The sequence below is a fragment of the Hydractinia symbiolongicarpus genome, chromosome 4, assembly GCF_029227915.1.
Source record: "Hydractinia symbiolongicarpus strain clone_291-10 chromosome 4, HSymV2.1, whole genome shotgun sequence".
In the NCBI taxonomy this organism is placed as follows: domain Eukaryota; kingdom Metazoa; phylum Cnidaria; class Hydrozoa; order Anthoathecata; family Hydractiniidae; genus Hydractinia; species Hydractinia symbiolongicarpus.
This window is the reverse complement of record NC_079878.1, coordinates 23,224,476-23,237,788: the sequence shown is the minus strand read 5'-3', so window position 1 is coordinate 23,237,788 and position 13,313 is coordinate 23,224,476. Positions and strand designations below refer to the sequence as shown.

Sequence of the window (13,313 nt, the reverse complement as noted above, 5' to 3'; positions counted from 1 at the left end):
TATAGAAATGGTTGCAGAGACGTTGCCAAGGTAAAGTCATTAGGGGCCTCATCCATACTCACATTGCCACTAGAAACGTCCAATGGACTGTGTTTTTGAAAGACACCCACCCACCCTGAGAAACATCCACTCGTGGCAGTTATTTTTCCATAAAAAAGATGACAAGTCTCTTGCGCAGTCCTTTGGTGGTCCCGTTAGGGCGAAATAGCCTGTCCCTTCACTTTTTATACCGCACTATGTGCGTCTCGCTACTTGCGCAGCTAAGCTACCATTTTTCGTGACAGACGGACAGACAGACAGACAACAGCTATTCATAAAGACTCTAGTCGGTAGCCCATGGAAAAATCCACGGGTTCGCCTGTTCTTTTTATAACGCATGCCATGCATTTCGTTACTTGTGGTACCATTGTGCGTGACAGACAAACGCATATGACTATTATTATAGAGAGACTAGCCATTAACCCGTGGAAAATCCACGGAGTCGCCTGTCCATTATATATCGCATTTCGAGTTACCGCCACGGGACAAAGTATGGCTATTATTAAAGAGATTTATTGCCCCCATTCTGTCGTTACGGACTTTTCCCGTTATAGAACATACAGTAAGTTTATTAGTAGTAGTAACAGCTTTTACCAAAAGTATGAAAAGCTACGAAAATAGGATGACAATATTTGGTTTTCGCTTTACTGTCATTTTAACTTTATTTCCTCTTAGAACAACATTCCTTGCATTTAAAGTTGATTCTTGCCAATTCACCCGCTGTTGAATTCTCCAAGGCGACACATGATGTGTGGAACCATCGTGTGGATGAGTCGCAGAAGACCCAAGATATGTCTTCACCATGTCCATCTTTAATCTTACAAGATTTTGACACGCAAGAATCTTCTTCGTCACTGTTCTCACTCCCAGCGTCTTCCTGTTCCCTCAACATATCGTTGATCGTTCTTCGGCGTTTCTTTAACAGAGCTTTAGTTTTGGCAGATGTTTCTTTGCGTCGATTCCGTTGTGTATGTCCTGAATATAAGGAAGGCATAAAAAAAATGATTTGACTCGATTTGATTTGACCACTATAAATTATGAATAAAGTTCTCTTGAAATAGAAATAAAATAGCAGAGTATACATGCAGACTTTTTATGACGATTTAACGAAGGCAGACTTCGGAAGGTCGCATGAAATACATTCAAATGCGGACAGTTCTGCCTGGTGTAAAATAATAGCTGGATATAGTAAATTATGAAATTATTTTGAAAAATATGTTTGTACAAACATAGAACATGAAAATCTCTAATTCGTATTTGCTTATTTCAAAAAACAAATATTGACTTATTTGGACAGGAATGACAATTTCCAAGGTTCTTTTCCTCAACTGATGGCTGATTCGCATCACCATAGTCCCGTTTTGCCGACAAACATTGTTGTAAAAACGTCACATAACTACTCGAGTCAGTGTTTTTTAGAGGGGAAAAAAGGAAGACGTGTTTCTTCAAAAATTCCTTCATGCCATTGCTTCTCCAATCTGCACAACAGAACCAATCATTGCATTTCCGGAATAATATTTCGTTTGCATGCTTGTCACAGTGTTAAAACATCGCCATGTACTCTTTCTGTAAATCTGAGTATTCGTAAATTTTGTTAAGTGGGTTTTTTAGGAAAATTATTTACATTGCCGTAGTCTCTTTACGTTGTCGTAGTCGTCGCAAAGAAGGTTATCCTTTCTGCACAGCACTACCTTTGTGTCGATGGGATGACTGTCGAAGGTGAGCCTCTACACTGGTATCATTTTCACCTTAAAATAAAGAAAAAGAAAGAAATAAAGAATAAAAAAAATTATTGCTCAACCCAGAAATTCGGTATACCTACCCTCTAAGCATTTTGCAGATACGTCTTGGTCTCTTTTCCTTAATTCTTCCATAAGTACTTTGCTACACTTTTCAACACTTACTTCTGCGTTCAAATGTAATTTCAATTGATCACAAATACGGGTGACTAAAGTAAAGGGAGGCGTTTCATCTTGAAAATCGTCCCTTTAAAGCCCCGAGGATTGCACGATTTGCCCTGAGTAGACGCTGGCTGAAATCAATTCGTCAAATTCTTCGTCTTCAGTTTCAAATTGCGAAGACGAATTAAGCTCGAAATATTTAAAAGGTATCCTGGCACAGAAAGTCGTGGTCGCTAAAATTGCTGTTACCGTTTTACGGATTTGATGGTATCTTGAAACTGCAGGTGGACCGACCTTCGCCATATCGTCCATTAAAATCAGTTTGATGGAATCACTAAAGAGTGTAGCCATTTCTCTCCTCACCGTCCGCGGACCGCTTCGAGGTGACCCAGCTAGACATCCAGGGTACTTAGGTTCAGAAATATGGGTCGAAACCTACCTGCCCTTGGTTAAAGTTCTGTTCATCTTTTCAAATGTGTTGTGTCCTTTTTATTTTTTTTATATATTTTTTAATTAATTCCTTGTAAAAAGGGAGAATTGTGCTTTTAGAGGTATTTTTTTCTAGAGGAGTACAACCTCTAGCTTATTTCCAAAGACCTAACAGGTTGAGTTCATCATTGCGGTGGCTTGCCACCTCTTTGTAAATTATTTTCTCTCTATATGTAGCTCTCTGTAAGAGTTGACCTTTTGTGCCAACTCCCGCCTGAATCAACCCTTTGTATCATTGACCGGCGCAGAATCCTTTGTTGGAGGATTCAAACAAATACCTTATTGTCGAATGGGAGATTTTGTGCGTTTTGACTGCCGGAAACCTATAATACAAATGTTTTCGAATTTGTTCTATTGAGGCACCGGAAGTAAAACCAGTTTTGGTACAACGTCTTGCTTGTGGAGCGAAACCATGTTGTTTAATAAAATCTGCAACCTTGTCTACAATTTCAAGAAATTTCCTTTTCGACTCAGTCGTGGCTGGGAAGTATTTTGCATATTGTTGTCCAGAGCATCATTTTCAGTAGTCGCATTATTTTCAGTAGTCACATCAAAGGTGCTTTCAGGAAATAGTAAAATATCGAGCATGCCTGGTATATTCACAAATTCATGCAAATTTATGAATGAGCCACTTAAATAATTTACGGGAAGAAACTTTATCAAACACTACAACTTAAGGGCTGTAATTAACCACTCTGGAAATTTGAACAATGGCCATTACACTACTGTTATAACCAAGTGCATGGTAAGTGGTTTCATTGCAACGACAGAGCAGTGGTCCCTTGCAAACAAAGCTTGCTTAATGGTGTACAACCTTACATGCTTTTTCTTGAAGAGCTTAGGTAGATTGCAGTGAGCACCACAACTTCCGGCTTATGTCAGCAAGGTGGTTTGACTATTCTTATTTTTTAATTTTATTTTTTTATAATTATTTTTTTTTGTAGTCTTGTCTTTGGAGAGTGACGACTCCACTTATTACCCCAGTCAAAAAGAAAAAACAAAAAACAAAATAAAAATTATGTCAGCAAAGGGGTTTGACTACACTGGTCTTATTTATTGTGCTTGTACTATTTTAATATTGAGTGGTTATTAATGGCATAGAGCGCGAACATTTTCCTCCTGATTGGAACCTTCAAAGTTGTCGTCTTCTGTTCTATTGATGGCTGATGAATTGCTAATATTAGCAGGGGGTTTAATGACACATGATCTTGTCTTTGGAGAGTAACGACTCCACTTATTACCTGAGTTAAAAACAAAGAATAGCACAGTTGAACAGAAAGTAGGCAGAGTTTACTTTAGGAAGATAGGGATGTCTAGTTTCTGCTGATGACCGTCCGCAGACCTCTTCGAAGTGACCCAGCTAGACATCCAGGGTACTTAGGTTCAGAAATATGGGTCGAAACCTACCTGCCCTTGATTAAAGTCAGACTATCCTCGTAAAAAGGGAGATCTTGCACTGAATATAGATCTCTAGAGGGTGTAACCTCTACAATTAAACCACAGATCCACAGCGTACCGCTCAATTGATGCTAACTGTTTCAAAGAAATCATCCAAGTCACAAGCAACTTCGACCACTAGCTTTAAGGACACGAATCCCCAGGGAGTAACAAAAAGCTCCACTACCTTGCCTGCACAAGAATCATTAGGCAGCAACAGCGGCTTGCTAAATTTGGGCAACACATGTTACATCAATTCCATCTTGCAATGTTTTTATGTGTTACCCGCAGTCGCCACAGCCATCTCTGCAAATGATTCCAATATAGCTAAAAGTTTTGTAAGTATTCTACGCAAACTATCCTCCTCCAAGGTTCCAGTGAACACTTCTTCATTTCTAAATCGTTAACAGGCCATGTTTCTAATACAAGGGGTGCTGCTTTTAATCCGTTCTCTCAGCAAGATGCCCTAGAGATTCTTTAGTATCTCATACCAGAGTTGTCCTTAGCATTTCCTTTCTTTGGTAGATTATTCAACACTCGTGTGAAAATCTGCACTACTTGCCGCGCTTGCAATAAAATTAGCAGAGCAAGTAAGTCCATTTCTTCAACTGCCCTTGAAATCGACTGTACAATCTTCAATAGATAACTTTTTGGAGAGCGAAGAATTGTCAGGTGTCAACTCGTACTTCTGTCACTACTGCAATAGTTACCAAACTGCAACAGTTGAAAAAGAGGTCGCAGAGTGCAGTCCAATTTTGGTTCTGCAATTAAAGCGCTTTGCCTATAACAAAGGTCTTGTGTCTAAGTTTTGTTCCCCTGTCACATCTTACTCGGGCACTGTTTCTATACCTAGCACTGTAGACAGTGAAGTCTCTTCTCGCAAGCACTACAACTTAAGGGCTGTAATTAACCACTCCGGAAATTTGAACAATGGCCATTACACTACTTTGCTTATAACCAAGTGCATGGTAAGTGGTTTCATTGCAACGACAGAGCAGTGGTCCCTTGCAAACAAAGCTTACTTAATGGTGTACAACCTTACGTCCTTTTCCTTGAAGAGGTTAGGTAAATTGCAGTCAGCACCACAACCTCCGGCTAATGTCAGAAAGGGGGTTTGACTATTCTTATTTTTTTATTATTTTTTATTATTATTATTATTATTATTATTATTATTATTATTATTATTATTATTATTATTATTATTATTATTATTATTATTATTATTATTTTTTTTTCCACTTTGTAATTTTCATTCTTTAATTTTCTATTATTAAAAAAAGTTAACGGAAAATCAAAGATATTTTTCGCATCTGTTTTGCTCACGAACGCGAGTTTTGTGAAGATCAACGTTAACGTGAAGAACACACTTTATTTACGTGTCTTCAGAGTGAAGTCCAACTCTTCATCGCTCGTTGATTGTAGTGGGCAAAAACGTATTTTCGAATTGTCACGAAAGAAACGTCCATTGCACTTTGAGAGGTACTGTCGTGGCATTGTGAGTATGGATGTGGCCCCTTGCGATGGCAAGGAAACATGAAAAAAAAATCAGCAAGGCATGAGAGACACAGGCAAGGGCATAATAGGCAGACACCAGAAAAGGCGTGAGAAGGGTAGGTAAAAACAAGGGAACAACAAGGCCGGGACAGGCACCTTGATAGGGGGACTTGACTACACTCAGATCTTGTCTTTGGAGAGTGACGACTCCACTTATTACCCCAGTCAAACATAAATAAAAAATTAATTAAGCAAGGGGGTTTGATCATACTAGTTATTGTCTTTGGAGAGTGACGACTCCACAATTGGTGCAGAGATATTAAGAATTGACAGAACTGCATCGGAGACCACTGATTTTAATCTGTGTGCAAATTTCTTAATGAAAAAAATGTTTCAACAAGGAGCGACTAAAAAGCCAGTGCTAAAAGTTTTGTATAAGAGTTACGGAAGAAATAATTTTTAAGGGAAGTTTGGAACTAATGCAAAGCACTTCGTGTAAAATTTAAGGATCAGTGTATTCATTACAACAGGGTGGGTAACTTTGTTTACCTGCGGGGTTAACGGTCCCGCTGAAGCTAGTTAATAATTTTTGTGTGGAATTCAATGGTAAGGCTGAGTGTTGACATACCATAAAACATGTTTAAGGTTACGGTCAGAGTTACCAGTTCTGACGCCATTGAAATCCACATTTCTCTCGATTTGTTGTTAAACAAAATATTAAATATAATAATAATATTATTTTAAGAATCTGTAAATTATACGTGTCGTGTACACAATAACAATTGATTGATAGTGGTTGGTGGCGCTCCACGTGCTCACAGAGGTGTGATAAGACTGTGTCACTTCACATGGGTACATGAACCATGAGAGGATTTATGCACATTGTTAAAGGTTATTGTCTATCGCTTGCTTACATTTATAGATTGTGTCGACTAATTAGTTTAAACTCACAACATACTTTGATGTATGCTTGGCACTCCACAAAAGTTGCCAAATATTCCTGTTTAATGAATGTGATTATGGTTAATGGCTGGCAAGTTGATTTCTTCGCAGTGGAAGTAGGAGCAAGAGGATATTGTGCAAGAACCACCACTGCCTGTTTAAAAAGAATGGGTTTCACCAACAAACTTGCTTATTCCACTGCAAATGATCTCGGTAAAATCAGTATGAGGTCTTCTTTTTGTATCTGGCTGGCACGTGAATCCAATGTTTGGTCAACTGACTCCTTAATGCAATTACCCAAATCCAAGCAGGCTTTGCCCATTGTGGAGACCAAGGGTGTTTCATCTCGCCGAAAGGGGCCATCTAAAAAGGTTAGCCAAAATAAAAATGACACTCAACCAATTAGTGTCTATAAAAACATCGGCTTTTTAAACAAAGGCAACAGTTGTTACGCCAACGCCATTTTGCAAGTATTAAGTACCATTCCAACACTCTGGTGCCAGAGTGGGTCAGAATCGTTTCATTTATCACCTATTGCGAGGTCTATTTCGCTTAACATGGCGAAGCTGAAGCAATCATTGTCACCTGTTGACCCTTCGAATTTTCTCTGGGCCCTTGAACGTCAAATGCACTCTGATGGGAAACTGGACTTCCAATTTAATACTCAGCAAGATGTAGCAGAGATTTTGTTTGTGGTTTTGGACGCCCTTAAGGGATTTTCCCCGATTGCTGCAGATAAAATCTCAACTGAAATCTCAATGTCCGTAAGCTGTAACACCTGCCTGTGCACCTCGGTAAATGTCGAAATGCAGGACATTTTAACACTGCCAATGACATCTAAAATCCAATCTTGTGTCAGCAAATTTTTAGAACCGGAAATTCTAACTGATGGAAACAAGTGGTTTTGTCCGCAATGCTTTGCACATAGAGAGAGTACTAGAGAAACGCAAATCAGCAGGAGTAGTGAAATCTTATTCCTGCATCTTAAAAGGTTTTTAAAACATGGTGAACATCTGGTAAAAGACAACAGAGTTGTTGAATGTGTTTCTTTACGTGACTCTCTCCTGCAACTACCTCTCGTCAGTGATACGGACACAATGTTTAATCAGAACTACTCATTGTTAGCAACAATTAATCACTCCGGTACATTAACCGCAGGTCATTATTGGGCTTATGTTAAGGATCCTGCCACAAATTCTTGGTACCACTGCAATGATAGAGCGGTTTGCAAATGCTCTCCACCTATTCTCAACAACAATTCATGTTATATTCTTTGTTACGTTCGCTGTTGATCCGCTTTTTTTTTCTTTCTTATACATTTATCATTACGTTTATAAAACCTGTACTTCCAGGGTCATGGGGGAGGAAAATGTAAATCCGAGCGGTTTTATATTACCCCAGCTAGTTCATTCGAACCAGTTTGCCGTCAATACCCAGAGGGTAAAGAGTTCAGCTCACTCTTCTCTGGTAACTTAAAAGAAGCTTAGCAAGGGGGTTTGCTTTCAGCTTGTCTTTGGGTGTAACGATCCCACTTTTTACCCCAGTTCAGTAAGGTGCTCAAGTTTACTAACTTGGTCTTCAGGCTTGACAACCCTGCTGTCCTTAGTCAAAATATGTACAGGCTGGTCCTGTCATGACAACCTCCTGTGTAAGGCTGAGTGTTGGGGCCCTGTAACACATGTGGAAAGCTACAGCCAGAGTCACAAGTTCTGGCGCACAGGAGGGTTTTATATAATTCTTTTTTTTATATTATATATTTTTGACATATACATTTTTTCCATTTGTGTTTGTTCTGTAACCAGTCCGTTTATGTTGTTAGATCTGTCTTGTGTCGTATTGTTTGTGATTGAAGGATTGTTTTTTCTCTTTAAGATTTTCTCAGTGAATAGTTATAGGTCCAAGTTGGACAGTACTCATGCTTGTAATAAGCAAGAAAGTGTATTCAGCACCTTCTTCTGGGAGCCTAATCCCAATTTTATTTACATCCACCGTCCCTGTAGACAAGATACTTCAGTGCAGCTTGCTGTATTGTAAACCTTTTTCATCTTATTGTTGACCGCAATGGTTTCAACCTGACACTGGGAAAGACTAGTGACACTGGGAAAGACTAGGGACACTGGGAGAGACTAGTGACACTGGGAAAGACCGGTAAACTGTTTGCAACTGGATCGACATGACCGTTTTAAAGGACTCGATTGTGTATACTGATTTTGATTTTATTATAACCGGACCCTAATCCACGGTACGCGTCAACGGATGAATGGCTAATGGGTTAATTAGTCGCTAGCGAATCCTCACAGTCTTGGTGCCGCTGTGAAAACTATAGCCTTACCCTGTGCGCCAGGCAACGCAGGGCTGACAATCTTATCCTGTGCATAATCAACCCCTATAGTTATGACTTCTTTTATACCCAACTTCGAAAAGAATCATTGCAATAAACAAAATGATACAGTACTCCAAAAGCACTTGATGAAAAGCTGTAAAGTTGTTTTGGAGGATGTTTGTTCTCTCAGTGGTGCTGAAAAGCTTAAGATCACAATCTCTACTTCGGTTTCATCCCACAAAAGTAAATTGTGTCACACGGAAAAAAACAAACTTCAGAACCTCGATGAGAAAGCCCCCATTCTATGGGGTAAGATGAATGATAAGCGTTGGAGTGACTTAGACAGTGCTGTGCATAGCAAGCTAAAGGCTTGTACCAATCTATCCATTTCTGAGAAAGTTAAAACACTTGAAACTTTAATTTACGAAGAGGCTTCAAAAATATTTGGTTGCCGCTCCTCAAATAAAACAAAAAACATTGCCAGTATTAACAGGCGTACAATACGTTCCATTAATCTGGTTAAGGAGAAAAATGTTCTGTTAGCGCACATTGCCTCATCAACCATCAAGGAGGAACTAACTGCCTTGCAAGAACTGTTGCAACAAGTTCGAATAAAAATAAGGGTGATGCGTCGAGGTGAGAAACGAAGAAGAAGAAAGTGGAGCTTTAAGAACGCCCAAAAGGTTTTTAGGAATGATCCCTACAAAGCAGGAAAGGACCTGCTTAACCCTAAATCAGATATTCGTCTTTGTGTTGAACAGTCTGTTCTGGACAACCATAAATTATCTAGCTTATCTGATAATTTTCACGACTCTTCTCTTCCCCTTCTTCCAGGTCTTCCACCACCTCCGCAGATCAAGAAAGCTTTCTCAGCCACATCTTTCAAATTTTCTGATTTCGCAAGTGTTTTATATACGCGTAGGAACGCCTCTGCTCCTGGGCTAAATGGCATATCTTACAAAGTGTACAAAAAATGTACGAAAATTTCATCCTTCTTGTTTAATGTATTTAAGTGTTGTTTAAAAAATTGTGTTGTGCCTCTTCAATGGCGTCATGCCAAAGAAATTTACATTCCCAAATCCAAAACTCCTGTACCATCTAACCTAAAAGATTTTCGACCTATAGCCCTCCTAAATGTCGAAGGAAAATTATTTTTTAGTATTTTTTCAAGGCGACTAGAAACACATGTCATCCATAACAATAAGTTTATTAACACGTCTGTTCAAAAGGGGTGCATGGCGAATGTTCCTGGCTGTTGGGAACACATGTCGTCAATCTGGGCAGCTTTAAAAGATGCACGCTCTGCAAGAACTGATCTTGCCACCATTTGGTTGGATATCGCAAGTGCGTATCCCTCAATACCGCACAGATTAATCTTTTTTGCTTTGGAAAGGTATGGTATATCTCCTAGTTGGATTGCCATTGTAAAGGGTTACTATTCTGGGCTGTACAGCAAATCATTCTCCAAATCTGCTCCAAGCAATTGGCACCAGCACTTCAGGGGCATCTTCGCTGGCTGCACCCTGTCTATCGTCTTGTTTTTATCAGGCATAAATGTTATTTTGGAGTATACGCTGGCAACATCTGTGTCATGCTACATCACCTCTAACAGAGTATCCTTACCTTTAATAAGGGCTTTTATGGACGACATAAACATGTCTTCTTCTGTTGCTGGAACACAAGTACTCCTTAACAGGTGCACCACAGCTCTAAGTTGGGCCAATATGACATTTCGCGCTGAAAAATCCCGTAGTTTTGTGATCATCAAGGGAAGATCTATCAATAGCACCCCTTTTAGTGTAAGTAGCCCTGAAAACGACATTGATTTCTCACAGTATATCCCATCTATTCATGCCTCGCCAGTGCGATTTTTAGGCCGGATTATTGATTGTTCTATCTCAGACAGGAAGTCCATCAACGAATTGGAGGAAAAGCTGATAGAAGGGCTTGGTGTCATTAATAAGTCCTTATACACTGGAGCGCAAAAACTTTGGATCTTGCAACATCTTTTGATCCCGCGAATTCAGTGGCCACTGTTAATATACGAGGTCTCGATGTCTGTTGCTGGGCGCCTAGAGCAAAAGGTTTCAGTGTTCATACGAAAATGGCTGAACTTACACCGTTCCATCACAAACATTTCCCTATATGCTGGCTCCTCTCCTTGCCCTCTGCCCATTAAGAGCCTCACTTCTATTTTAAAATCCGCAAAGATTAGCGGCCACCTACTTTTGCGTCACTCCAAAGATCCGATTCTGTCAACACTCGATCCATCTTTAAAGGCAGGTTCTTGGAAGGTGAGCAATGCAGTTAACATAGCTGAGGGTGAATTAAAGTACAAGACCATAAGGGGTCCTGTACAGCGTGGACGAACCGGTCTTGGCATTTGTAAAGTGGAAGTAATACCACCACAAACCACTCACAAGTACAGAAAGTTAATCGCAAAAACATCGGCTGAGATTGACGAGGAAAGCTATCTATCTAAGGCACTGCAACTTCAGGTGCAGGGCCAATGGACAAGATGGGAGAACTACGTAAAGTTTGATCTTTCATGGAAGAACATCCTAGCAACTCCTCCTAATCTCTTATCTTTCTGCCTGCAATCCACTTACGATGTTCTGCCATCACCAAGTAACCTAAGGAGGTGGAAAATAAATACAGAACCATCATGTTTCCTATGTCACAAAGAAATTTGCACTTCTGCTCACATTCTTGGTGCTTGTAAAACTGCTCTTTCCCAGGGTAGATATACCTTTAGACACGATTCTGTACTTACCCATTTGGTAGAAACTTTGAAAAAGTTCATTTTTGAGCTTCCTTCTGAACCTCCTAAAAATTGTCAAAAAATAACCTTTCTGAGAGCCGGTTCAAAGGCACATACAAAATCTAAAGTGTCAGGTATACTGCACCTTACCAAAGATTGGAAGATTGTTGCTGACACACACTCGAACTATGTGTTTCCTAGCCATATTGCCATTTCTGAGCTTAAACCGGACCTTGTGTTATATTCAAATGACCTTAAGCGCGTTATTATTGTAGAACTCACTTGCCCATGTGAGGAAAACATGAATGCTTGGCACTCCACCAAAGTTGCCAAATAATCCTGTTTAATGAATGTGATTATGGTTAATGACTGGCAAGTTGATTTCTTCGCAGTGGAAGTAGGAGCAAGAGGATATTGTGCAAGAACCACCACTGCCTGTTTAAAAAGAATGGGTTTCACCAACAAACTTGCTTATTCCACTGCAAATGATCTCGGTAAAATCAGTATGAGGTCTTCTTTTTGTATCTGGCTGGCACGTGAATCCAATGTTTGGTCAACTGACTCCTTAATGCAATTACCCAAATCCAAGCAGGCTTTGCCCATTGTGGAGACCAAGGGTGTTTCATCTCGCCGAAAGGGGCCATCTAAAAAGGTTAGCCAAAATAAAAATGACACTCAACCAATTAGTGTCTATAAAAACATCGGTTTTTTAAACAAAGGCAACAGTTGTTACGCCAACGCCATTTTGCAAGTATTAAGTACCATTCCAACACTCTGGTGCCAGAGTGGGTCAGAATCGTTTCATTTATCACCTATTGCGAGGTCTATTTCGCTTAACATGGCGAAGCTGAAGCAATCATTGTCACCTGTTGACCCTTCGAATTTTCTCTGGGCCCTTGAACGTCAAATGCACTCTGATGGGAAACTGGACTTCCAATTTAATACTCAGCAAGATGTAGCAGAGATTTTGTTTGTGGTTTTGGACGCCCTTAAGGGATTTTCCCCGATTGCTGCAGATAAAATCTCAACTGAAATCTCAATGTCCGTAAGCTGTAACACCTGCCTGTGCACCTCGGTAAATGTCGAAATGCAGGACATTTTAACACTGCCAATGACATCTAAAATCCAATCTTGTGTCAGCAAATTTTTAGAACCGGAAATTCTAACTGATGGAAACAAGTGGTTTTGTCCGCAATGCTTTGCACATAGAGAGAGTACTAGAGAAACGCAAATCAGCAGGAGTAGTGAAATCTTATTCCTGCATCTTAAAAGGTTTTTAAAACATGGTGAACATCTGGTAAAAGACAACAGAGTTGTTGAATGTGTTTCTTTACGTGACTCTCTCCTGCAACTACCTCTCGTCAGTGATACGGACACAATGTTTAATCAGAACTACTCATTGTTAGCAACAATTAATCACTCCGGTACATTAACCGCAGGTCATTATTGGGCTTATGTTAAGGATCCTGCCACAAATTCTTGGTACCACTGCAATGATAGAGCGGTTTGCAAATGCTCTCCACCTATTCTCAACAACAATTCATGTTATATTCTTTGTTACGTTCGCTGTTGATCCGCTTTTTCTTTCTTTCTTATACATTTATCATTACGTTTATAAAACCTGTACTTCCAGGGTCATGGGGGAGGAAAATGTAAATCCGAGCGGTTTTATATTACCCCAGCTAGTTCATTCGAACCAGTTTGCCGTCAATACCCAGAGGGTAAAGAGTTCAGCTCACTCTTCTCTGGTAACTTAAAAGAAGCTTAGCAAGGGGGTTTGCTTTCAGCTTGTCTTTGGGAATAACGACCCCACTTTTTACCCCAGTTCAGTAAGGTGCTCAAGTTTACTAACTTGGTCTTCAGGCTTGACAACCCTGCTGTCCTTAGTCAAAATATGTACAGGCTGGTCCTGTCATGACAACCTCCT

General features: G+C 39.9%; 3 protein-coding genes across 3 annotated transcripts; all 3 read left to right on the top strand.

Moving 5' to 3' along the window:
- Window positions 1–6,223: 6,223 nt before the first annotated feature.
- Window positions 6,224–7,594, top strand: LOC130642343 (ubiquitin carboxyl-terminal hydrolase 2-like). Its single transcript, XM_057449429.1, has one exon. It carries the CDS (start codon window positions 6,224–6,226, stop codon window positions 7,592–7,594), a length of 1,371 nt encoding a protein of 456 aa, XP_057305412.1.
- A 1,102-nt stretch (window positions 7,595–8,696) lies between these two features.
- LOC130642342 (uncharacterized) lies at window positions 8,697–11,723 on the top strand. Its single transcript, XM_057449428.1, has one exon. The coding sequence runs from the start codon at window positions 8,697–8,699 to the stop codon at window positions 11,721–11,723; it is 3,027 nt and encodes a 1,008-aa protein (XP_057305411.1).
- Window positions 11,724–11,744: 21 nt separating this feature from the next.
- LOC130642341 (ubiquitin carboxyl-terminal hydrolase 2-like) lies at window positions 11,745–12,959 on the top strand. The gene has a single exon (XM_057449426.1). The coding sequence runs from the start codon at window positions 11,745–11,747 to the stop codon at window positions 12,957–12,959; it is 1,215 nt and encodes a 404-aa protein (XP_057305409.1).
- The last annotated feature ends 354 nt before the right edge of the window (window positions 12,960–13,313 follow it).